The 27,655-nt window shown below is 33.6% G+C and overlaps 2 protein-coding genes across 4 annotated transcripts; both read right to left on the minus strand.

The window, feature by feature from the left end:
• Positions 284-6,359, minus strand: LOC109360978 (transmembrane 9 superfamily member 1). The gene is made up of 12 exons (XM_019606236.1): positions 6,188-6,359; positions 5,116-5,314; positions 4,922-5,026; positions 3,918-3,935; positions 3,722-3,819; positions 3,483-3,635; positions 3,244-3,378; positions 2,957-3,123; positions 2,668-2,762; positions 2,193-2,566; positions 909-1,182; positions 284-765 (listed from the first exon to the last, which is right to left on the minus strand). Exons 1-12 carry the CDS (start codon positions 6,263-6,265, stop codon positions 698-700), a joined length of 1,764 nt encoding a protein of 587 aa, XP_019461781.1. The 5' UTR covers positions 6,266-6,359; the 3' UTR covers positions 284-697.
• Positions 8,539-27,437, minus strand: LOC109360984 (UDP-glucose:glycoprotein glucosyltransferase-like). 3 transcript variants are annotated; one of them, XM_019606258.1, is made up of 38 exons: positions 27,132-27,435; positions 25,215-25,664; positions 24,944-25,097; positions 24,282-24,453; positions 23,823-23,896; positions 22,907-23,003; positions 22,685-22,797; positions 22,474-22,589; positions 21,737-21,794; positions 21,249-21,401; positions 21,007-21,105; positions 20,760-20,906; positions 20,578-20,646; positions 19,341-19,429; positions 19,044-19,206; positions 18,066-18,200; positions 17,881-17,977; positions 17,699-17,793; positions 17,446-17,558; positions 17,099-17,309; positions 16,914-16,982; positions 16,588-16,733; positions 16,359-16,460; positions 16,090-16,237; positions 14,452-14,508; positions 14,239-14,369; positions 13,663-13,751; positions 11,857-12,206; positions 11,643-11,732; positions 10,823-10,887; positions 10,564-10,666; positions 10,288-10,446; positions 10,033-10,173; positions 9,861-9,904; positions 9,656-9,770; positions 9,207-9,359; positions 8,905-9,111; positions 8,539-8,862 (listed from the first exon to the last, which is right to left on the minus strand). In XM_019606258.1, exons 1-37 carry the CDS (start codon positions 27,275-27,277, stop codon positions 8,941-8,943), a joined length of 4,884 nt encoding a protein of 1,627 aa, XP_019461803.1. In that variant the 5' UTR covers positions 27,278-27,435; the 3' UTR covers positions 8,539-8,862; positions 8,905-8,940. The 3 variants fall into 3 exon arrangements, with proteins under 3 accessions (XP_019461803.1, XP_019461795.1, XP_019461811.1); XM_019606250.1 differs by having other exon boundaries at positions 8,539-9,111; XM_019606266.1 differs by lacking the exons at positions 8,539-8,862; positions 8,905-9,111; positions 9,207-9,359; ... (2 more) ...; positions 10,033-10,173; positions 10,288-10,446 and having other exon boundaries at positions 10,823-10,884; positions 11,639-11,732; positions 27,132-27,437.

Here is a 27,655-nt window from a genome sequence, read left to right on the forward strand (position 1 = left end):
AATATTGATATGATGATACAATAGTTCAACCACTAATATATTAATTAAATCATATACCAGTTAAGTTATATATTTTATAATTATAATAAATATAAATATTATTATTTGCATCATATAACTATGATTCAACTGAATGTATTACAAATAATTATCTAATTCAAATCCTTGACATTTTATTTTGAAAAGTATACAAAAATTCATATACAAACTAGTTTTGACCAATATGATTTGAGATAATAGCAAAGGCAATGCCAGCAATGATTGAAGTGTAAAGATAAAAGGGTGTGAAGGATGAAGATAGAAAGGATATCCAAATCTTAATACAAAATTCAGACATAACAAAATTCATTTGAGACTTGATCCCCTCTTAGGTACATTGAATAACTAAAAAACCATGTAGGGGAATTGGACATTAGTACTTTAATGGGCACCTATTTAATATTTATAAAGAGATTAAAAACTGATCACAAGTTTCAGACATTTTAACTATCTAAATATAAAGGACAATCAATTACAGTCAGAGAAAAAACCTAAGGGCTACCCCAATATAGAAAAATAATACATCCTCACCCTCCAAACCCTGTGATTCAGCTTCTAAAGATTTTTTAGTCCCTCAATGTGACCAGAAACTTCCTCCAAGAACTTATTGTCTATAGCAACAAACCGGAAGTGTTCAGGTCTGACTCATTTAAAAGTCTTAATCGCATTTGATGTTTCTGTAGATCTTCCTCACAAACAAATTTGAACCAAGAAAACCAACAGCTCCTGCACATTTGAAGCAAAACTTTAACTCAGTTCAGGTAATAAAAACAAAAGCATTAATGCAGGAGGATCATAGGAAGAAATGGATTTATTGATAAGATATCCACATTTGCAAGATGAAAACTAAAATGAAAGTGAAGGCTTACCACATAGAATTCCTAGTCCAAGAGAAAACATCAAAGTGTATCCAAAATAGAAGCTGGTTTGGAAGAAGCCTGACATCTTAGTCTTCACATAGTAATAGTATATTGAGTACAAATAAACATAAACACTTGTTGATGCAGCTGAAAAGAAAGAAGTCCATTGCCAGTGGTAGTTTTCAGCATTTAACAAAAAGTATGTCCCCACAATTGTCACACAAACGGTAACGATAGTAAGAATCAGAAAAACCAGTAGCATGAAGCCATACACATAGTACACCTGTATGTCAGAAAGAAAGGAAGAAAAAAATATATAAGCCAGTGCACATGTTTATTCAGGTCCATTGAAATATAAAAAATATTTACTTCAAAGAAAACAACCCAGCCTCAATCCTACTAGTTAAAGTCGGCTATATGGATCGAAAGATGTCATAATGCTCTCTCATAAATCATGTCCATTTGCAAAGCATTGATCACTAAATTTTTGCTAATCGTTTCACCTATGGTTTTTCTTGGTTTTACTCTTCCAGTAGAAATTGGATTAACCTGCATTTGACCTACTTTCCTTAATGGGACTTCTAACCATCTCCTTTACACATATCCAAACCACTTAAGGTGCGACTCTAACATTTTTTTTTTACAATTGAAGTTACTCCAATTTTCTCCCTAATACAATCATTCTTAATCCTATGTTGTCTACTGCCTAGTATGTCCACTCATCCAACACAACATCCTCATCTCTACTACTTTTAGTGTATCCTCTTGTTGACATTTTATAGCTCCACATTCACTCCCATATAACATTGTGGGTTTTACAGTTGTGCAGTAAAAAATTTCCTTAAGCTTGAGTGATACCTTTCTATTACATGACACCTGAAGCACCTCGCCATTTCATTCACCCCACTTGAATCTTATGGTTTACCTTTCCTTCAATTTTCTCATTGTATTGTATGAATGACCCAAGATACTTAAATCTAGTGACTTGTGGCATGATACAATCTCCAACTTTTACCTCTATCGTAATGTTTGTCCACCTCTAGCTAAACTTGCATTCTATATACTCCATCTTACTTCGCTTTTACGAAAGCCATGTGCTTCTAAAGCTTGTCTCCACATTGACAACATGAAACTTTGTTGGATCTCTACAATATTGCTTAAAGAAATAATTATAGAGAAATATTTTCCTTGATATTGTTGTGCTCTGAGAAGGCACAAGTAACCTTTCTAACCAAACCAATAAGTACAAAGACAAAACTTATTACCAAAACAAGTCAGTGTGTTGTAGTTTACCTTATAATTCCAGAAGGAAGTGAATACGAAATACATTTCAATGAATATGCTGCCAAAGGGTAGCAGCCCTCCCATCAGAGAAACCACAGAGGGTGTGAGGTACCACTTCTTCTCAGGAATGGGACGAGGAATGGTCTTAACGCGACAGGGATTGTTTGGAGCACCACTCCAGTTTCTTCCAACAACTGTCCCAAGAAGTGCTAGAGGGAAAGAGATGAAAGCCCAAATGACAAAAACAACCACTATTGTGCCAAATGGGATAGCCGCTAGAGACCCGTAGAATATAGCAATTGTGTTCAAGACGAATCCAATTCCAAAGCATAAGAATGGAAACAGAGAAGCTGTAAGGATCATGGATTTAATCCAGCTTTTACCTAACAAATAGATAACAGTGTTTATTAACATTCAAAACCAAAAAGAGAAGGCTGACACAAAGTCACCCAAACAAACTTCGTCAACTACAATGAAATTTTACCCCCATTTCGTGAGTACATTCCCCCACTCACATAACCAGAAATGAATGATGTGAGAGCATAACATACAATGAAGGTTGTGATAATTGCTCCTCTCCTGAGACACAAATGGATATTGGAAAAGGTTTACATCACAATGACCAAAAACTAGAACAATGAACAAGTAGCTGAGATATGCAAGCAACAAAAGGCATGGGCATATTACATTAAGAAAAATTTGTATACAACCTCACTATCATAAAATTCAATATCCAGACTAATGTTACAATCAGTTTAAGGTTATAAACATACCCGACATACAGCATACCAATAATAGCTAACAAGATGACGAGAAGAACCAGCAATGCTAGCTGAGCACCTGTGCCAACAACAGCCGAAAGAACAACTAAATAGCGAGGAGGCCTAAAAACATCACCATGCACAAGTTTCCAACCAGATTCTTCACTAACATCTCTCTCCTGTAAGCATGTAAGTATTGACCAAATTTTGACAATTAGAACCACAACAATTTTTATAGGAAGAAAAGAAATCATATTTCAAAAATAAGTAAAAATGGATAAAAGTCAAGAAGCCATCACCAGAGTTTCCAAATCATCATCCTCCCGAGCATATTTTGCATAGTCATTTCTCAGAGTTCGCATTAATATCATTGACACCAATCCAGTAAGGAAGATGACCATCATGAAAGAGTTAAAAATGGAGAACCAATGGATCTGCAAATAGCCATAAAAGCAAAATACTCTGGGTCTCAGCACTAGCTAGGATCCACATGGATGAACCCATAATAGTTAACAAAGCTGGCAGCATTTATATTAACCTGGTGCTCAAAGAAAGGATAGTCCAGGTAGACATCAAAGCGGTGTCTGAAAGTGACATTAGTAGGAACCCATTTGATGGAATATGTCAGGTCCAAATGTTTTCCTGCTTCCAAAGGCTTTGGGATATCCTGAGTGAGATTAACATGAATGATCTGCAATAAAGAAGACCTAAAGGTGAAACTTCATGAATCACAAAAACCCACATAATAAATAGTAATATATTTGATTAACTTCTGACCTGATCTTTATTGTATTTAACAATAATGTTCTTGTGTGTGTAAAGGACATGCTTGCCACTGTCACTATTCTTATCAGGATGTAGCTCACCAACATAGCCTTAAACATGAATAAAAGAATCTTTGACAATGGCCAACAAATGAAATGCAAAACCATATCAAATAAAGAAAGAGAGGAAGAGGCAGTTCTAGGCATACCCCACAAAGGTAGATCATCTGAATTTGTGTTTAGTGGATCCAAGGCCATAAGAAATAACCAAGCAAAGAACATACACACATTAGTTTGTTCAGAAAAAGAAAGGAAAGGAGAATCATGAACAATTAATTATTAAATAAAAACAATTAAGAGCCACCTGCAGAAAAATCACTCAGTCACACCATATGAGTATGACAATCAACTGAATCAAGGAAAATAATATTGATTATCTAACATTCAGTTATTGAAAAATGCTTAAGAAATGATGTCACACAGAATCCTTTATTTCATACTTTCAGTTATACAGATTATAAGTTTTCAACTCATTAAGATATTCAATAATGCTTAAAAAATGACTTCACATATAGACTTTGTTCGTAATTTCATACTTCTTCCACTTCAGGTGACTCCATGACTATTGGCTATAAATATCACAAAACACCCAACCTGGTGAATCCTATGGTCATAGTAATTATAGGATCAAAATGCGTGTACTTTTTTTGGGTACTACCAAGGGTATCTCCTCACTCTATGGGTAAGGAACTAATCCCTTTCGGGGTGCATGGCTACCCCTTCCAACAAGTGTCGTTCCCAGGAATCAAACCCTTAACCTTTTGGTCATCCTGGGGATCAGGCCTTACACCACTAGGCCAACGCCTTGTTGGCCATAATGTATAAACAACTTTCAAGTGGTACAATGTATAAACAAATGATAAATGTCATAATGCATACATCAACAATTATACACACATAATGAAAATAACATTGACATAAATAACCAGAACATGTAATATGAATGTCTATTCTTAATAAAGCTGCTCAGTCCTGGTTGCAAAGGAACATAGGGAGAGTGTTCATAATTTGAATTAGTCGTCGACTACATGTCGCTAAGCAAGATATGCCATAACATAAACAAAAACATAAATATGCAACCTTTTAACAATAATTGAAAGTACAACCATTCTATGAGTTGTTAGAATAATAAGAAAATCAATGCAAAACATACCCATGAAGAATTCAAACCAATAATTATTCTCTATTGCATCCTTGAACTGTTTAACCTTTGCCTCATCAAGAGCTACCTGGCAAAAGACAGTTTTATCCACATTTCCTGGAAGAATAAAAAGAGTACCCATTAAAGCCAGATTATCAACTGGAAGCCCATTTATGAAATGTATGGTACAACAGAAGGCTTCTTACTAAGGAACTTGATCTCAATTTGGCTATCAATGAGTTCATTGCCACCAAGCACCTCGCCAAGACCACCCCATTTGTGTGCAGCCTCGGCACTACTAGATGGATGACAAAAAGGGAGGCTATAGTAGTTGTATGTTTCTTGTGGATTGTTATAAGGACCAACTTTGTTCACCCAAAGGGTAACTGGGTCATCTTGTTGATACTGCAATAAAAATAACAAAACATCCTTTTAAAAATAGAAACCACTCTATTCGGTTCGGAGAGCTAACTTCAAGCTCAATATTTTAAGGGCCTTTCTATTTTTTATTTCTTTTAATAAAGCACTGCACACACGTTTGTTTGGATAGACTTCAGTTGAAAATACAAAAGCTACATAAAAACTAAAAAGTGTTTTTTTATTTTAAAGAATCTATATTTTCGATTTATTTGGGTAAACAGCTTAGTCAATTGTTTATTCAATAATTTCCATAAATAGGTGAAAAGGCTTATTTGATAAACTTCCCTAATAGGTTTATGGAAATAAGCTAGAAAGAGCTTTAGGAAGGTCACAAGCTATTTTCATAAGCCAATCAAACTAAGTTGTTCTTATAAGAACAAATAAGCTCTTCCAAACCGCCCCCTAATAGCTTCTGCAAAAAAAACTCCTGATTCACATGATAAAGCTCTTACAAAAAATATTTTTTATAATTGTCACCAAATGAAAGAAAAAAACTTCTAATTTTCTCAAAAGCAATACAAAATCACTTTCTAAGCTTATAAAAATGTACCCTAAACCTTCCAACAAACGTAGAACATAATGAGGCAATAGGTATCCATGGTCAGAATAACCTAATTGAATTCCATAAACAAATAAACGCAAATCATTGAAGCACCTACATTGTACATATACCTAGACCAACGTAAGAACAGAAAAGAAAAACCCAGTTGAGATCTAACACTCAAAGTCACAACTTTTTTCCACTCTTAAACAAACCCAACACTCAAAATTCAAAAAAAAAAGATAGATCCAAATCCAAATTGAACAGAGATAACGCAGATCAAAGGAAGGGTTTGGAGAATGAGGAATTGAATTTACCTTGTGATCTGATTCGGATGCAAAGGCCAAAGTGATGAAGAAGAATAAGAAGAAAATGGATCGAGATTCGAATGACATGGCGGTGAAAGGTTCCTCTGCGATCTCAGATTGAAATTGTAGAGTGAGAGAGGATACAATAGAGAAGAAGAAGAAGAGGGAGAGACTATGAGAATAAACATACTGTTATTAAACTATTAACTAAATTATATTGGGTCATATTTCATTACACATCATATTTTTATTTGAAATATGAATAATTGAATATAATATCGATCCATTCATTATTTATTTATATACTTTTTGAATTCATTATTTATTTATATACTTTTTGAAGACTTGATTATAGTTAAATGAATATAAATAATTTATCAATAATGTATGAAATTGATATTGTTATACTTATTTGTTAAAGGAATGTATAATCACACTGGATACTCAAAATAATATATGTATATTAAAAGAAGTATTTTTAGTGCAAGTAGAAAAGAGATGTTATATGATTTTTTTGATATTATTAAAATATTCTTTTTTGGGTAGGAAATTAATTCTTTTAAATACGCAATTATTCATTTTAACAAGTGTAGTTCATAAGAATGAAACTAGGGATCTTTTGGTTTTTTTAGAATCTAGGAGAGTTGTGTTGGTCTCTTAGATGATTTGAGTGTAATTTAGTTGTTGTTATTTTATTCATTATTAAAATTACCTAATTTTTTCCTAATTGGAACGATCTTATTCAATGTGCTAGCTACTCTTACATGTGAAAATATAGGGGTTTACAAGCCATCAAACAAGGTAAAGTATATTATAATCGCCTCAAATTGTATGCAAGGCTAACTTGTTTAACTATATTATAAACAATATCTAAAGAATAGTTATATATAGAGAATATATCATACTATGATGATTATAAATTAGAGTATCTTATATATCTCTTAGGATTGATAGAGTATATTAAAAGATTTGTTTTAGTATATAGAGAACATATCATACTTTATTTTATTTATTTTTCTTATTTAATCATAAGTCTAGTATCAATATAAATTGTGATTAATATTATATTTTTTGCATTACAATATTATCACATTATCTTTTCCAATGTGATGGATGCAATTGACATAATGTTACAAGCAAATTCAAAATGGATATAGAGAATTGATTTTATAACTTGGACTATTGAGTGTCTGCAATATATAGTGCTCTCAAAATGGATTTGCATGAATGGCTGAATGGTGAGTCAAATATAAATCTGAATTGAAATCCACAGGCCACACTAATATCTTCATCACAAACTTTGTGTCTCAATAGATTGTTAGGAATATTGATAATGGTTAGTTTTGATGCAGCAGAAGCGATTATTGTATAGTATTGACTACAAGAAATCAAATAAAGGATATAAAATAAATAAATAGAGGAGAAGACAAGAGGAATTGTTAAAGGAGTTTAGTCATTGTATGAATAAATATATGACATTGAAGCTTTATCATCAAGTATGAATAAAAGTGAATAAAAAAGGTACACTTGTTTTTGAAATTCTAATTAACAGAGTTTGTATTATTAAGATAAAATTGGAGGGAGTTTGTTTGGCTTTGGAATTTTAAAGAGTTTTACTTTTCACATTCTAAACTTGAAGTTTATCTGTTAAGCCTTAAGAGGAGTTCATTGCCCAACTTATACAAATTAAGGTATCTATTGTATTTATTCCCTTCCTCAAATACACATGCTAAGTTCTAGTGTTACTGAATAGCTACATTGACAACTACAAGGTACAAACTACAAACTTACTATTACAAGCTAGTTTTACTTAACATAGCTTTACCTAACAAACTTGAAATTATTGTTCAAGGCCTAGCCAAAGATAATAATCAATTGCCATTTCATAAAAGGATTTGTCATTGTAATTTTGTTTGAGAAAAAGATATATGCACTGACAGTGTATAAATTTTATACACTATCATTGCATCATCCACCATTGATACTTAATTATGGTTGATTTATAAAAAAAAGTAATCAAAATGAATGACAGATGTTAGGGTGCATGTGCACAAATCTTTACACTGTCAGTATATATATTTTACACTCATTTTGTTTTTACATTATCAACCAATTAGTCTTTTTCATTTGATGACATATTATGATGACATATTATGGTTTGATTCAGGGGTCCAATGCACAAAACTCTCACCTAGTGATGTTTGGGGTAGATGCATGCAACATTACCTTCACAAGCAAAAACTGTTTCCTAGATTTAAACCCAAACCTCCAATTCACAAAGACAAACAACCTTATCTTTGTACAGAATCAAGCTCTTAAGAAAATGATAAACATCATTAAATAATCAAAATAAATAAACATTGATGCCTAAAGCAAATAAATTTTGATAAACAACATCACTCACATTTGGCATTCTTCCCCACTGCATTTAAATGATTCACTATAAAGGAAACACCAAAACAAAAGGATGAGGGTTGGTTAATAGTATAGATATGATATGAGCATCAGAATTTAGAGAGCATGTATCAAAATTCACTACATTTTCCTATCAAAATATCTTGTGTTCCTGTAATTGGCCAGCAGAGAATGCAAGTCTTCAATGCATTCAATGTAGTTGTGTTTGGAAACTTTGCATGCTGATATATCAGCAAGGCACTGGTAACTGTGGAAGATATCATGATGCTAAATGGTGAGAAACTGCTGCAAGGAACATAGATTTGCTATAATAACTTTAAACTTGTGCAACATTTTGTCTCTCTTGTTCATAACTCAGCCTTGGATTCCAAGTCCTCATTCGATGGATCTTTCTTATCTGATTCCTTTGATTGATCCGGGGATTGCACAGGTTCTTGATCATCGCCTAAGATCCGTGCAGTGAACCTTCTTGCCTCGGAATCAAGGTCTGGCCACTCGGAAACTATTCGTCTAGCACCCTAGAGGTCCATGTTAAAGTTAAGAAGAGTACATAGACATAGAGGAGTTGCAAAAAATGTCAGCAGTTATGAGAAAAGAATGAAAACTTCATCACCTGAAGTTTGGGTTCTTTTGTCATGGGATTGTTGCATAGATCAATGGTTTTTGCCTTCGATTTTGTAGCATTACCACACCATGATTCACACCATAGCCATTCTCGAGGGAGAGAGAATATGGGCACATTATGCTGAGCATAGTTAGGAAGATCCTGAACATTTGAGAGCAAATTTCAGTGAAGAAAAGGACCTCAGAGAGAGTATAATTTAAGAGAGAAGGATAACATGAACTACAATGGAAGTATATACAAATGTGTTTATCTTAATAACATGATAGGGAAAAAAACTTAGGCAAACCTATAACTCGATCTTACAGTTCGAAGGGACCGAAAAATGTATTTGAATGGAAAGATCATTGAAATAAACACAGGCCAGTACAAAAGACTTAATCTAGTAAATTGCAGTGATTATTTTGCAAGTAAAAATAAATTATAACTTCAACTCTTACCTGATCCAAGTTGGCCAGACTATTTGGATCCTTGCTAAGTGTTTCATAGATAACTCTAAGATTATCTCCAGCGGCAGTGTCTCGGAACTTCTTCAGATCAACGACATATAAAGCACTGCAAACAGAAATTGAAACAGCAATGAGAGAAATGATCTTTGATAGACTCCAGCTCTTTGTCAAGACAATCAAACAAGTAGTTACTAACCTAATATGGTATGGTTTTCCCCGCAAATGATCCTTCCAGAAACCCTGTGACACAAGAAAAAGGTGAACATGGATTTAGAGCAAATGTTGCATTTACATGATATCGCATTATGTCTAAAACCAAGAGTATCATGTAAATATAACAATAATCAGAATTTAACAGCGAAATTTACTTGTCTCCAAAACCGATATCCATCCATCTCCTTATTATTATCACAAAATGGTGTATATGCCAGAGCTTTTCCTTTTAAATCCATGTCATAGAGTTCTCCCATGTCTGCCCTGACAATCTGATCAGCATCCACAAAAATGACCTGCATAGATTTTATACGAATTTTCGATGAGACTTTCTTTAATTTTTCCCAATCTTTGTTACAGCACGGCATACCGTGACACTGGAATTGATGCAGAAGAAGAAATCATGATACCTTCTCCAAGGAAAGGGGAAAAATGACATCTAAGAATAAGATTTTATATGCCCAGATTATTCGCTGCTTTTCTTTCTGCTTATGCAACCATGTAGGCCACTTGTACGTGACTAGTTCATATTCAAAACCGTACTCTTGAGCCATGTGGGGAATCAAATCCTGTGAATTAAGCCAACAACAAAAATAGTTCAGGATGTCTGGTAACTCATTATTCTTCAATGTTCAAATATACAAAAGAGTAAACATGAAAGCATCTAACTTAGGTAGATATATAACCTTAAAAGGTGGAGAGAGGTAGTTCTTTATGAACCAGAATTTAAGTGGACGCTCGGTATTCTTTAGGACACTTAGAATCATGATCTTCAGAAAGCGTTCGTATCTGGCAAGAAGGCAAAAAGCAAAACCAAAATGAATATCTGAACAATGAATTCTTGATGAAAGAAACATAATACTTCCAACTACATACGAAAAACATATTCTAGAAATCAAGTATGGAGTTTAATATGCATTTGAGACAAGAGGGAGAACCACTTACAGGTGCCCAGAAGCAATAGAAAAGATATTAATAGTTTTTCCACGCCGTCCACCTTTTCCCTTCTCCTATAAGGCAAAAAGGTACAATCTGTTACAACTTCGGAAACGGTCGAGTATAGATAAGATGGAAGTTAAAAAGGGAAGGGAACCAGAGTACGGAAGAGTGAGCCAAGGTAAAAATGCCTCAAAATTTACTATGTATTTGGAACAATACATATAGGTTCTATTTTACATAACTAGATAATAAGCCAACATAAAGCTTGCAAGCTAGGAGATGAAAGCTAATAAGCTAGCTGATTGACTTTGAATTATTTGGTAAGGTTAGCTCAGAAGCTAGCTAATAGGTGTAAAATGGCATAAGCCCCTAGCTTCTAAGTCATAAACTACCTCAAGTACCTTATCAAACACGGATTAGCTGGTACCTTAATGAAAAAAATCCTTTACCAAATACCACCAGGTAGCTTAATTTTCATAAAATAAGCTAGTTGACTAGCTAATAAGCTATTTGGTGGTATTATCAAATACACTTATAATTGATTGGATGGGTAAATAAGGTTAAATTGTTCATATCATTGGTCTTTCTTTCATCCACTAAAACCCCAGTTACCTCAATGCAAAAAAATACACAGTTTAAAGCATTAAAACATGAAAACAACATCAATCATTTATTTATATAAAAAAACAGTACCTGTGATTATATAACTTTTATGTTAGTGTACCTAAAATAAGTAAGGTTTTCAAGGATGTGTAATGTGGTCAAGTGAATTTATGCAAAAATAGACAGGAAGAACAATGGCAAGAAAAGGGAAAAATAAACTCACTTGCAAACTTCTTTCAGCATTTTTAGATCCTTCCTTGCCGCTAATGAAGCCAGAAGCCCATTTTAACAAGCCGGAATCCCAGCCACTCCCCTACAAACATCTCATAAAGAAAACAGTGATGGTTTTTGCACAAGATTTTGCATAAAAATAATGTTTTCTTTTGTACTTCGAAACATATGTTTTTTGGAAACAAATTTTTAAAACAAGCACTCACTTTCTTCTTATCATGTTGGTTGTCATCATCATCAGGAACCAGTAATTCTTCACGCTCCTTGCCCTTTTTTTTCACAACTTCCATAAGAACTACTTTACCCCGTAAATCATTAATGGTAATGAGTTTTGATGATTGTTTATCCTGAATTCCATCACCATCTTCCTTTAAAGTGTACAGCTCAGAACTTCTTCCACGGGCAAGCTGCAAGTGCCAAACCCCAGGAGATACTTTCATTTGCCAATATCCCAGGTTGGCCATTACGAGGGTATCAACTAAATGGGGTTTACTTTTCGTCCCAAGAATCATCTGAAGTCCTCGAGGAGATTCGTGACCCTTCTCAGAACAATGACCTGATTAGACGAACAGTTAACAAGAATGAGAATAAACAGCTAATCAATCATAATCATGATGGTCAAACTTTGAGTTAAATTGCATGTAAACTCTCATTTTGTCAAACTTGTAGGGTTAACAAAAACTCAGACAGAACTGGCAGACTCTTCATTCTGGCAGCGAGTTGAGGAGTCTAGATTGCTCTTGGTTTTGGCCTCAAAATGCAGAGCTTTGGTTGGCTTTGTTGGGTACTTGGATTGAGTTGCCTCTGTTCTGTGACACGTATTGGGTTGATAAAGCCAATTTTATGTTTTGTTTTGTTTTATTTTTCCGGTTCTGTTACACTACAAAATATTGCAAGTTCTAGATTAAGTATAATATGCAGGGATTGACATCCTTTGCTGAATATCAACTAGTTTTAGCTACCTCTTTGTTTCTTGTGAGGGTCATCTTCTTGTGTACTCTTCTCTTCTCATTCAATAATATTTATTATAGAAAATATATGTAACAGCTGGTTTAGGTATTATGTTTTTCTCAATAAAAAGAGAGATTTGACTAAAAAAGAAAAGACTACAAAGAGAGAGGATAAAGCATCCTCACAAATGAGCTGGAAAAGAAACTAAAATCTAAGAAACTTAGTCGTGAACAAAGCATGCAATATCTCGGCAAATCTAACAAAGGTGAACTATGAGCATAACACCAAAGGGAATCAAATAGAGTAGCCCTGTCGCAGATGAAGACTAGAGACGAGAAAAAGTCCTTGACAATTCTAGCATTCCTTTTTAACCAAATTCACTGAAGAACATGAATAGAACAATGACACGAGATCTTAGCTGCTTTGTGAGAGTCAAAACCTCTAAATTTAATGAGGAAAAATTATGCAAATCCATAAGGCATATATCTTAGACTCTCCAAAATCCCAAACAGCCTATTCCGAAGAGAATTTATAGCAGAAAAATGTATAAAGATGAGCCATAGATTCCGAACCAGAGCCACACATTATACACTTATTAGGACACAAAGCACTTAGAGGTCTGCGTGTGTGGAGCATGCCGTTAATACTAATTCTGTTAAGAATAGAAAGTCCAGACAAAAGCTTTGACCTTAGAGGAAGATTTGAATTTCCGTATGGGCTTATCCATAAGAAATCTAATTCTATTAGGAGACTTACAACTTACAAGAGCTAATCATGGAGAAATTACAATTAAAGCTATTATCATTGACATAACAAAAGTTGACTGACTCATTCAAAATATTTCATATTTGATATAAATTCTATATGGGGATTGAGTTGTCTTAATGAATTTATTGTTTTAGCAACAACAAAAAATCAACATGTGCTAAATATGCCTATAAATCTAAACTAAAGTGTAAATAAATTTAGACTAGTATTGAAGCACTTATTAGTTCTATTTGGTGACTAATATCACAAAGAATCATCAGATTGAATTTCTAATAAGAAAAATGCAATTTTACCAGTGAGGACGAGAGCTTCAAGTTCAAAAACTGCTTGCAATGTCCGTGTGTCACCAAGGTTCTCAAGAAGAATGTTATCCAGGTCATGGCTGCAGAATAATAAATAATACTGAGGACTACCAAAAGTCACAAAAAAATAGTCTATCACATGTACACACACATAAATATATGTTAAAAGGGCATTACACAGACCTACTAAAGGCGATGGAAAAGGTACATTTATTTCCCTTGTTGCAGAAATAACAACAGGATATCTTCTATTTACAGAAAAATACGAAGCCTTCAGTTTAGTCTAGAATTCACTAATTGGACTTTATGTTTCGAAGTTTATACCTGTCGCTATTTATGAAATTCACTCAAGTATAGATGCAAAGCCCATTATTCTTTCTCACATTTCATACAGTGTTAAAGCTTAAAGGTGTTTATTCAAAATTCACATGTTTCTTTCTTATAAATTAAAAATGAGGAAGATAAGTGTAATTCATTCTGAAGAATACACTCTTTAGGTCCATGGAAGAAGCAAAATAAAGGTCAATAAAGGAATTGGAAAATGAACAATGTGAAAAAAATACATACAAAGCAACAACGGGCTCAACAAGCCAAGGCTCGGGAACATCAAGATTCATGGTGAGAGTCTTTGACAATGGCATGTTGGGGAAAAATGCTTTTGGGCCATTTATTGTAGAGTCAGTGTTGCTAAAATCATCCTGCAAAAGTCAGAAAATCTGTTTTACATAACATCGAAACTTGTGTCTGGAATAATCTTAAAGCTAAAAGAATAAGATATACCGTAGTTGGTACTACATATCTGTAGTAGCTCTTCAGAGGAAGATCAGCAAGAGAACTCTGGCATGAAATGAAAACCAGCATTAAATATTGATTTTAAGAAATGCAGGCTGGCGCATTATGTTGAATTAAATTACTATAGCCTGTAGAAAATTCCACATGCATTCTCTAAAAATATTGGCAATACATCTGAGAGTCAAGGATCTATAAAAGCCAAAGGTATCTAGAGAGAGAAGTTTGCGTTATTTATTATGTTTTTTTTATTAAAAAGAACAATTAATAATATGTAAACTGCATGAATTATACATGAGATAAACAATATGGATCATGTATAGTAAAAAAGGGTGACTCGGTGCATGATGCTCCGACCTAGTAGGGTCTAAGAGGATAGATGTACACAGTCTTACCCCTACAAACGAAGAAACTGTTTCCAGGATTTAAACTCATGACCTCATGGTCACTAAGCACCACATTACCTTGCACCAAGCTCCACCCTCTTTGACCATGCATAGTAAATTAAATGAAACTCCTGCCATATAGTATGTTCATAGCTACTGTACAGATATTCTGTTGCGACTAGATACTAATACTCTTCAGATTATATTTTTCAAATTTCACATAAGGCATTGAAGTTATGTTTGTTAGCTATAAAACCATTCATAAGTGTTCACTAACAGTATAAGCATTAGGAAGAGTTGGTCATTGACAAGTTAGAAGCTAATAATTACCATCATAGAATAGATAAGCTACTCCTACAAGGTTATATACCAAAATGTGAGTGTATACAAAAATTAGTAGTATAAAACTACTGTTTCATCTAGAAGTTGCAAATAGATGTGCATTTGGTTAGAGCACACTCTCACATCTTTAAGGAGATTTCTTTGGATATACAGCTACTTTGGGAGTTTGGGATAAGATTAGCAGACTAGGTCCTACTTGGTGTAAACTATTAATGTCACGAAGATTCAGAATATGAGCAGAGAGCCATTTATGTTAACTTGGGAATCCCTCCCTTTATGAGCTAGCTTTTGTGGTGGAGTTAGGCTAGACTATTCAAACATAAAGCATATATCCTTCTAAATGGTTTCCTTTGTAGATATTATGAGAATAACCGAGGCAAACACCACTCCAAAAGCTAGTTTGTCAGGAGAGAGATGCCCAAGTCATCATAACGTTCTTTACACATACTAAACGGATATAGGTTTTAACACTTGACAGATAAGTTGAGAGATTGGGTAGTTTTGCTTCTTGATTTTTCTTTTTTCTCTGTTGTTTGTATTTGCTTTTTATTTTCTTTTTAATTTAAGGAGTATCTCTTCTTATCCTCTTAACTCTTTGTTGCCATCTTCTTTTTTGTCTTAAAGAATCTTTTCTAGAATGAAAACAAATAATAAAAAGGCACAAACATATAACTGAATAAAATATAGCTTTATCAAAGTCAAATTAAGGGGGAATTCAAAGTTCAGCCACAAGGACAACACTTTGTATCTTCTCTTATCAAATCCCAATGGGGGATAAACAATTCTCTTTTCATTTTCATTTTGATCCCAAATGCTTATTAAAGAAAGCATTCTGTAGCAAAAAAACAAAAACATGCAATAATTATGTTGTTTGTAGAGATGTAGAATAGAATCAACCAACCAATGGATTCAGAACAATCCTCATGCTAGGCTGAATGTATTTCGACAAAACTCGAAGAATTCCCGACAATTTCTGGCTGGTTGGACTTAAAGGATCAAGAACCGCGTCAATGTGAATGCTTGAGTTTTCATTATTTAGAATAATGGCACTGCACACAACAAAAGGTTGAAATAAAAATCCTGACACCATATGATATGGTTAATTTACCAATCTAAAAATGAATAAATCATTAGAAAAAAGTTTGAGTGCATTGTACTAATTAAAAATACCTATACTGATCACTAAGAACCTCAAAACGAGCACTTTCAGAATTCCGCTCCCGCTTAGCCAGTGAAGATGACAAGGCCATGATAATATCACTAAGGAATTTGCTGCAAACAACATGAGGAAACATCCAAGAACTGTCATATATTCTGCAAACATATAAGACTTAAGAGATTGTACAAAACTAAAAATAGAAGATGAGATGATATAATATGTAACCACAGGTCAAGAAACCTTGTTAGAATGTCAGGGTCAACATCATCCCAATTCACTTCTTCAATAATTTCCACGACATGCTTTGTCCTCTGCTTAAACTCTATCGACTCAAGAAGATGCAGATCAGCACTAAAAAATGTGTTTTCATCAATAGGATAAGTTACCTATAAAAAAATAGAAGTTAAGATAAGAGCACAAGATTAAAAAAGAAGTTTTAGCATTCACAAAAATCTGTCATCAAACTTGAATATATTTCTAAATAAGCAACACAAATTACAGCTTTCAATTATTCAATAGAGATCACTTATACTATGGAATAGACAAATATATCAAAATAGTATTACCCTTCCATTAGTGAAGACAACATTGAAACCAGATTCAAGCCCAAGAGCCCTATACAAAAATTTCTCCACCTGCAAACAAGAAGACTAATTTAAATGAAGGGGAGCAGAAACGGGACAGGGGAAGGTGATCAGGTCTGACAATAACGGTAACGCATTGGTCCAAATGGAAAGGTAACCAGAAGCACCTCAGTCAAATGCTTTCTCGTTTCATCAACAGTAAATTCTGTGAGCGCAGACTTATAGACCGCAGATGGTAACCCATTAGCATCACCAAGTTCGCAGACCTTATCAATAAATGTTTGAGATTTCTCAGCTTCCACGGCTGATGTAAGGATATACTGCTGCTGATAGAGTGAGCACAGCTGATCCAAGAAGGCCAATACATTTGTCTTATCGCTGCATAAAACCATGCACCCATACATTGATATAAAAATCATACTTCAACTTTTGCAAAAATTACAGAATTTAATACCAAACAACCTATTAAAATTCAATCAGTTCTATAGTTAAAAGGAAAGTATAGAAAACAAACCTATACGAGGATGCAGTGATTTCAAAGGCCTTAACTAAAAGGAGGCTAAAGAAATTAGCACTTTTATTGGCACTAAACAGAAGACCAACACGACCATTTTCGGATCCTTCTATCTGTAGCATCATATGCAAGTAACAAGAACATAAATATGTTTAAAAGTGCTGAATATGTTTATCTAACTCGTGAATGGCATTAAACAAAATAAATTTAAAAGAACCAATAATATTCAACAGAAATGCATATTGGTATTAACCAGGTATTGTAGGCCTTGGCGAAGTAATTTCACCCCGCTCCTTGAAGTGATATCAACAGCAAGAAGATGTGTCACAGCCTTTAACTCATCCGTTGCTGGTTTGGACCAAAAATCCATATGAGAAAACAAAAGAGCCAGAGTGTAAGAGTGAACCTAATGATTCTAACATTTGAACAACTTACTTCCAGGAGAATGCAAGTAGATTATATCCTTCAGTACAGATCCCTCTCCAAAAGTAAATGACTGAGATATGAACTTCGGTTTGCTGTCAGCAATAATCTACACCAAAATACCAGCATCAGAAATTGGTTAGTCACACATAATCATACAACATCAACAGAACCTGAATAATATTAGACTACTATACCTTAGGATTATAGCGTGGTATACCACCTTCTGATAGAAACTTGTCTAATACATCAGTGTTAGAATCTATTTGACCATAATACACTTGCTCCTGTATTCTTGGAGTCTCATCATTCAAGGCATTGAAAAGAGATTCCTGGTAAAAACAATTGCAAACATACAAGTAGCATAAACGTTTGTTCTATCAATACAAAATGATGAAGACACCAATATTATACTTACTAGAGAAAAACTAAGAAGAACATACCCAAAATGCCAAACAAAAGTTGAGAACACAAGGTAGATCCAAAGTTTAGCAACACTTGCAAAGTACATACGTTTCGAAATAGTTGTTGTATCTGTATTGGATATATATATATAGCATACTTCACGAACACTTTTGGATATTCTTAGTTGTATTATAAAATTTCTCAATTTTATATTACAATTTTTATACCAATATAGATAGAAATATTGAATATCATCATAATTAGAAAATAGTAGTATTTAATTATGTTTACAATGATTGATACTAACTTTTAAAACGTTATTTTTCTCTTTTAAATAAGATTTGTGCTTTTATGTTAATTTTATATAGAGCAAAACCTTCAATTCAGTCCTCAATATGTTTTGTAAAATAAGACCATGAAAGATTTAAAACACCATCAATTAAGTCCTACGAGGACCAACATGGTAGTGTCTAAAAACTTCTAAGGATTTATTGCCCAACAAATCTTTCAGGACAAAAAATTTAATAAAGATTTAGAAATCAATGTTTTGTCAATGAACATGATTTATGATAGAGGATTATGGCATCATTAGATCTATATAACCAACCTCACCTAGTAGGATTAAGGCTTGATTGTCCTTATTAACAGCTTGCACAGTATAGAAAATTGTGGATTGAGGTAATCCAACGACATTAAAAAAAGAATGAGAATAATTGTAAAAGAAAATGGAAAAAAATTGCAAAAGCAGATGAAAATGTGAAGCTCATTACCTCAGTGGGATCTATCACAAGGCCATTCATCAATAGCGAACATTGAAGCTTAGACAAACCAAGCTTCAACACAAACTTGGAGCTTTCTTGTGACAGTTCCTTCAACTTTTGCTCCTTATGCAGCTTTAGTAATATCTCTTGAGGTGGGGATTTTACCTTTGGCCTACAAAAACATATTTAGTCCATGTTTATAAATAAGTTAGAAGACAAAAGGAGTGCTACTGCTAAAGATTAGAACCAGCATATTAGCCAAATGTCAGTAGCAAACTAATCAACAAAAAGTACTGAAAAACTCACAATATTGTGTCCACAAATGCTCCTTCAACATGGTGCAATTCAAGACCATCATCTCCATGACCATCTGAGTCTTTGCGTAATTTGTTAACCTACAACATGAAGTTCTTTCAATTGGGTTGCACATAAGAATAGTTGAAGATGACTAAAATAACTGCCTCCCACTTAGTGGGATTACGGCTTGGTTGTTGTTTTCCATACTGCTAACATATTTTTGGCAAAAAGTTAATATATAATCATGTCATGTGTGCTGGAACAGACACATAAAATATTTAGCAATACTTATCTGTGTAAATGACAACTTGCTACACCGAAACTGTAGATGCAAAATAAGGTGAGTATTCAAGTAATTACATGCTTAACTTAATATTCAACTCCCTCATTTTTCGTTACACTGGAACTTTAGATGCAATATTTATGTATGTAAATGAAAACTTGCTACGCTGGAAATTTAGATGTAAAATAAGGTGACTATTTAGATAAATACATATTTAACTTAAGATTCCACCCCCTCTTTTTTGCTATGTTCGAGGGGAAGGGATAAACCACTTAGGCAGCTACCAAATGTTGGGACTGTAGCCTCTTGATTTTTTTTGTAACTAATCCTTAAATTTGTAAGATAGTGATTATCTAGAAAATTGCATAGCCTAATCCATTTGTAAGGAGGGAAAAAGGAATATCATGTTAATGATGGAAATTGGTAGTTGAGTCTATGAAGGACTAACTCTCCTAAAAGCTTAAGTTGTATCGTTAAGGTTTAGCAATCGTTTTTATATCTAACATGCCTTATTTCATAAGAATTTTTGGGCTTCAAGCTTGGACAATGCTAAAATTCAACCTTTTCTGGAAGAATGGCGTAGTAAGGGTCGAACTCATGATCACTTGGTCATAGAAGCTTTGATACCATGTCATGGACCAGCTCTCCTAAAAGCTCAAATTGTTGCGTGAAAGTTCAAAAATGGTTTTGTATCTAAGAGTAAAATCAGGCAACTTGGCATATTCAAAATTTGAACTTTAGGTGACTTTAAATAGAGAGAAAAATTTCAAGATAGATGGAGTTAAATGCATGCGCACCATATTAACTACATCTTTCTCTTTTCTCATATGCATTCTTTACGATCTCAGTCCGGAAACTCTGGTATATAAAATATTTGTAGCTAAATAAAAGTAATGGTACAATAAGGTCATGGAATGACAGTGAACTGAGATAACTACTAATGACCGAGTATAGAGTTCATACATTGCTTAGAAATTGGAAAGCCATTTGAATACCGTAGTTCTCGTTGATATAACTGAATAGAGATATAATCTGAAAAGAGAAACGGAATGTATCATAAACTTGGCAATAAAACTGAAACATATAAGCAATGTATATATAGAGGCACACACACATATTCCTGATCAACTAGAGGTAACAATTACCGTAGTAGATATATCCTCGTCCTTGTTATTGCTATTATCATCGTTAGAATGTTCCTCTAACTGTGTGACATACTTTGAAGAATACAGCACAATCCCAAATCTCACGGGAACGTTACCCTCATGCAAGGATATGATCATATCAATGGCCTGCAATGTTGCAAACAATAAGACATGTAATGAAGACTTCACTTGGAAGCATATACGATAAACAATGTGAGATATTAACTTTGAGGAAATAAAAACTTGCCTCAAGACCACAACTAGTTGCTGGATCAATAACAAAAGCAGCATGGAAAAGGTTTTTACGGATGTGACGTAGCTGCCCGGGGAAGACTGGCATCAATAACTAAACAAAATAAAACATAAATTATTTTTGGTATAGCTGAATTTTTACAGAAAAACATCTCTAGCCAAAAAATTGTTCCTAAACATTTTGAATACAAATTTTTTAATACAAAAATAAGCTGATCGAAACATACAATAGTTTACCTCATTTAAATTGCTCCTCCACCGTTCATATTTACCATCTTCTTCCAAGTTATTGAGATAATGTACATGAGTAGAACGGAAATCAACACGAAATGTACTGGACTCTGAAGGAGGTAAAGTTGAAAGCAGTTTCCGCACAGTGCTATTAGGAATCTGCAATATGTTGGGAATGTCAATCAATACTACAGTCTATATATATATATATATATATCAAAGCATCATCAAAATATACTGGAGTTTTATAAAAGAAAAGAATGATGGCAATTTACAGGAGTTTTAAAAATTTTGTTGTCATTTTTTCCACCAAACCAATAGCATTAAGTTCATCACTTCCTGCTCATCTTCTACCCTTATTATTATCCCACATAACTTGTGAAAAAATAATTTACTTATTTAATATGCAACAAATGATATTTTTATCTGACGAATAATATAGAAATCAGACCAGTAAAATAAATATGCCAAAATGACTATTAGATGGCATTCACCTTCAGTTTTGAGAATTGATCAGCCAACAAGAGATCCTGATGGATCAAGTCAATCAACCTATAAAAAATAATAATTTCATAAGATTAGAAAAGCATTTAACTTCAATTTGAAAACATCATGATTTTTAAACAAACTGTACAAAACTACATAATTATCAATCAACGAGTACAGGTTATCCAGTTATTACAAGCTTAACATGACTAACTATGCACTACATATGCCAAGAAAGTATTTGGAGGAGTTGGAAATATTTTAACATTTAAATAATCATCTACATGTTTGCATGAAGCCATGAAGTAGTAATGACAATGATGTCTGGCAAAGTGATTAAGGTTCTGTGAATAATTGAACAATGAATAAAGATATTTAAGTAAGTAGGTTAATTAAGTTACTAGAAGCTATAAATGATACTAGAAATAATAATCTCAAACACTCTTTTAACATTATTATACGTAAGAAATTGTTAAACCCAAAATAGAAGACAATGCCATTGATGATTATTGTACTTAAAATAGGCTCGGCCCAAATAAAACAAAACCTGACTAGATATATATATAAGTAGATTTGGATTTAACTCCTCCAATTTTTTTGTTAAAATCAGAAGAACCTAAAGATGAAACATCAATTTTTTCATATACTGGAGGGGATAGAACAATAACCAGCCAAGCTATAATATTGGGGGAACATGAAATAAGTCATAATATAAAAAGGTATCAGCAGGAGAAAAACTTATTACAGATAAAGGTCAATATCTTCGACACTGACTAAAGCACCATTGACAGCCATTAAAGACTTCCCGGGTGGGATCATCCGCTGGTTTGCCATTATTTCATCTCGAACAGAATCATCAAGCTGTCGAACGCAGAAGTTTCATAAGAACAAATTAGGGAGAAGTGTCTTAAATATCTGAGCTTCTGAAACAGGTAACGATTAACTAGATTATGTACCTTCATGCGAGACAAGGAAGAAACTATACTAGGGAAATTTTGATTGATTTCTTGCATTGACTGCAGTGGATCAGAGGCATGGACGATTCTCTGTACAGTTTGATGACCTAGATCTGTTTGATCAGAAAGAAGGCGGAAACTCATTTCGTCAAAACCACAACTATAAGAATCCAGTTATCAATCAATTCCAGTCATTTCAGAAATAAAAAATGGTTTAAATACCCTTTAGTTCCCAAACATCAAGTGTATCTGACACGGTGGATGACAATAGATGATCCCGGAAAGCCATGACCTCAGCTGTTAACTCAGGTTTACGCTCCTGCAAGTAAACACAGATAAGTAAATTCATTGGTGCCTCTGGTGATTGGATGGGTTTGAGATGGGGAAAAGAATATACTTCACTATGTATATATATTATTATATAATGTAAATGATTGTGCCACCTCATCCCATTCCTGTTTCCTTTACGAAACCATCATAGGCATGCATTCTTCTATGTTTATCTCATGCTAGATGCTACAATTTCACGCCTAAGAAAACCTTAAATTAAAACCACTGAACTGTTCACATGTAACATTACATGGTCTTTCAGATAAAACAAAGTTTACATCAATGTATTCTTCCTCTTCAAGATCAAAATATCCAATTGGTAAACTTCTTTCAAGCATGACATTAGTAGAAAAAATCTTTATAATGTGCTAGTGGTATATGATCATTTGAAAAGGTTTAATCTTTAAGAAAAAAATTATTTTTTTATAAGAAACAAAAGCATTCCGAAGTTATCATCCACTTTTCCGGGTTAGCGTTTGTCAAACCAAAACATATATTAACCACAAAAATCTTAAAAAAATAAAGCATGTATTACTTCACAGAAACATGGTATCTTCAGACACCCAATTTCTAACATGGTTGACACAAATAACATGGAAAAAGGCTCCTATATAGTGAGCAAATAAGGGGGTATCCACCCTTAGATCATTTTATGGGCTGGGATCTCAGTTCACTTTAAAAATCAAGGATGGTTACACCCTTTCTAACATTAATTGAAGCCTTGTTCAGTAAGATGTGATTGATGGTGCCTACAAATGTGTCTTTATCACATGTATGATGCAAAAGAAATATGTGTGATCTGACAAACCAGAATTTTAGAGAATATGAATCCTCTGACGTCTTGGCTAAGATCTTCAATTCGGGGATCCTCCAAAGTCACACCTGCAACCCAAAACGATATTAATGAGAGGGCTATTCACAAGTATAAGTTATCTATCCATGTTATAAGAAAATATCCAATCATTTTATTTGGATGAACTAAATATAAAACATCGATGATTTTGTGAAGTCTGAGATTATTGAACATCGGGAAGTTTATTGCTCAATTATATATTTCAAAATTAAAATTCATGCAATTGTCTGACCTGAACAAAGTTGCCAGAACTTTTAGATGGGGAATCTTTATAGCATGATAAACTCAACATAAGAAAAAAACAATGCATTGAGGTCAGGTTGGAGCAGGACAACCTCACCAACTCACACAACCAGAAAGATATTAAACCTTAAAGAGAAGCCTGCATTCAACAACATGTGTCAATCATTTTACCTTTTTTTATTGTACTGTCATCCATGGCCTTGTATTCCATATTCTTCAATGCAAGTTCTACTCCATAACCACCCAGGTTCACTGGTTCACTTGCACCTACAGAACCACAATGAGCAAAATTTGCTTCACATCCAGCAGGCAACACTGGCCTTGCAACATACGTAACTTTCCCCTAAAAATCATTCAGTCAAATATTAATAGTTGTTGCAAGGGAAATATATGTATACATAATCATTACGGGTTTTTTCAAATCTTAATATATTGGAAAACTTTTATGAAGTTTTGAAAATTTCATGACCATATTCCTGTTACCAAATTTTCAAGATAGCTTGAAAAGCTTTGCATACAACTATAAAAAGATCACATTAATATAAACTTGACTTGGAGAAATATATAATAGCAGGAAAATCTATAACATAGAAAATGGATCTCTCATAAATGAGGTGCAACTCATCATCTGCATGACTTTTATCAGTTTTACACCTTTCACATCTTTTCTCTCGCTCACATTCTCCTTAAATTTTATGAAATAAAATGATCATTTTTACATTGTTTGATCCTAGGGAATACTTACACTGATAATTTTCTTATGCCACAAAAAGCTGAAACATTTACCTTACTATTTAATACCAAAACTAAAACCAGAAAGCTAAGGAATGGACCTTCTTGGAAGCTTCAACTAAAGCAACATGAAATTCCTTAAAGCAACTGGTCCCGAGAGCACCATAAAGGACAGCAACTGGACTTCCAAATTTTGAATCATAATGGACATGATCAAAATCAAATGTCCCGGGTCTCTGAAATGAATTTCCTTCCCTGAGGACAGACAAATTAAATGTTTGAGGGGTTTAAGGTAGCTTATAATAGACAGGAACTGTGAGATAAAATTAAAAGAAAATCAAAGCACAAGGATGGAGGGAAAGAAGTGCTCACAATTCTGCAGGGGTTTGAAGCCACGCCAGTAATTCAGAAATATCAGTAAACAAATGCTCACCAGTATCCACCCAACAACATTTTCCTTCAGGGCCTTTCAGGTTTACACCAACATGTTGAGAATCTAATTTTCTAGTTTCAGTCTTCGTTTTTGTTTCCAACTCTATCACATTCCCATCATTTGAGTAATTTTCCTCACCTAGGGGAAATGATGAAAGAGACTCCTTGGCTAATTGCCGGTAAAGCACCAGTCTAGGCGATGCTGATCTCAACATAAGAGAGAACTCAAATAACGATGCTAATGGTTCCCTCAAAAGAGGGCGACCATGTTCCACAATTTTCTTCAGACAATCTTTAGCTGTTTGAGAGCTAACAGCATCCTTCTCAGCATTAAGCCAAATATCAATGAAGTCCCAGAAAAGGTCTTTGTGTTCCTTAGATAATAATTCACTGTTTACAAGCAATAAAATGGAAGTTATAGAATGCCTAAAAGTAGACAAGCGAAAATATTACTTCTTCCGAAAACATACTCCACCACTGAGAAACTTTGCAATTGACTAGAAATTTTAGAAAAAGTTAGAGGATAGTCCAGTGCAAGAGGCTCTCAACTAGTGGGATGTGAGGATGGTAGATGTATGCAGCCTTACCCTTACAAGCGAAGAGATGGTTTCCAATATTTAAACTCGTGACCTCCAGGTCACAAGGCAAACAACCTACCATTTGCCAAGGCTCACCCTCTAAATTGTATAAAAGTTAATTAAAACTAATGAATAGCAACATAGAAGACAGCATGAGCTTCAGGTGGATGCTGCTCGTGAAGTAAACAGTAATTCAAGTATTTAACTGAAAGTTGAAAACGGCCATATATGTTGGGTATTCTTCAGAAGTCTCAGTTTCCGGAACAAGAATAAGCATGTGAGACAGGAAGGAGCAAATGAAACTGTAGTTTTGTGCACTCATCATTATAAGTTGGATAGCTAACCATGTGATGTATAGATAAATCAAGAGTTTTCCATAGTACAAACATTAATAATGTGATCAGGTCAGGAGTATGCCATAATAAGCTTTTGAACTTCATTGGACATTTAAGAAACAGGTGAAACTATTGGCATTCCTATTGCCTATTCACACTCCTTGGTAGTCAATTATAATTTTGTAAAATAAAAATATAACAATGATAGTTTAGTAGAGAGCATGGATAAATAATTCGGAGTGCCTAGTTATTCAAATTGCGGACCGAATCACATGATGTGGTCACAATATTGCGGTTGCGGTGACCATATCACACCGCAAGTGTGGTATGACATTGAATCACAATGATGTGGCCGCAATGCAACCGCATCACACTGCATCAAATTCAAAAATATTTTTTGATCACAAATTAATTTACATTGCAACAAACGCAATCACATTAATCGTGACTGAGATCATGACGGCAATGACAATTTAAAATGCTGAAAGTGCCCATAGCATAACTGTTAAAGATACATTAATATAAGTTATCATCTAATCAATCAATAAAAGGATGAAATAATGCTTCAAATTCTACAAGCTCATCCCACAAAACAATGAATATCTAAATTCAGTTGGAATTTCCTGCTTGCTCAAGGGCCTTTCGTTTACCCTTAAAAATCTGTTTCTACGAAAGTGATTTTTTTCATAAGCTCAAAAATATAATTTCAATTTTTCCCACAGCTGCTTTTGTAGATAAAACCTCAAACAAAAAAAATGTGCAAGTGTCAGAAAGGATTAATTTTTCTAATCAAAATAATCACTTTTCTATGTGAAAAAACATATAAAAGGCTCAAATTACTGCATTCTATTATATCATACCAAACCCATTAGAATCAAACATATGGGTATTCCCATTCCACATAACATAATTGGGAAATGAAGAATAAATTTATGAAAACATACCCAGCTTCTAATAGAAGAGGTGTACCAGACCACTTAGCACGAAGGGAAGTTTGAACATTCTTGGGTGTTGTAGAAACTGAAGAAGCAATAACCAAACAAGCCAAAACGATAATCAGATTCAAAACAAAAAATCCAGATCTACCCATTTCTACTAATGCAACAAAACAAGAATCAACGTTAGAATTGATGTCCCATTTTCATTGTAAATGTCAGAGATCAATGTTTCGATTTTATATGTGTTCTTCGACTCTGACTATACTAGGTTGTTGCAGCGATGATGAAGAGTATAAGCAAAATATTTTGTAACCTATTTTTTATTTATTTTTTAATATATTTGTTGAAGAAGCAAATATAAAAATTAGTTTTTTTATCTTATTTAAAAAAAGAAAAATAATTATATATTGTTAATACATTATCCATCATCTTTATTTTATATCTTTATTTAATATAAATAAATTGATAATAATGAGTATAAATCTTTATATTAATACTGCCAGACGTTAAATTCTTTAAAAAATATATTA

This window comes from Lupinus angustifolius, chromosome LG01 (genome assembly GCF_001865875.1).
Source record: "Lupinus angustifolius cultivar Tanjil chromosome LG01, LupAngTanjil_v1.0, whole genome shotgun sequence".
Taxonomy (NCBI): Eukaryota; Viridiplantae; Streptophyta; class Magnoliopsida; order Fabales; family Fabaceae; genus Lupinus; species Lupinus angustifolius.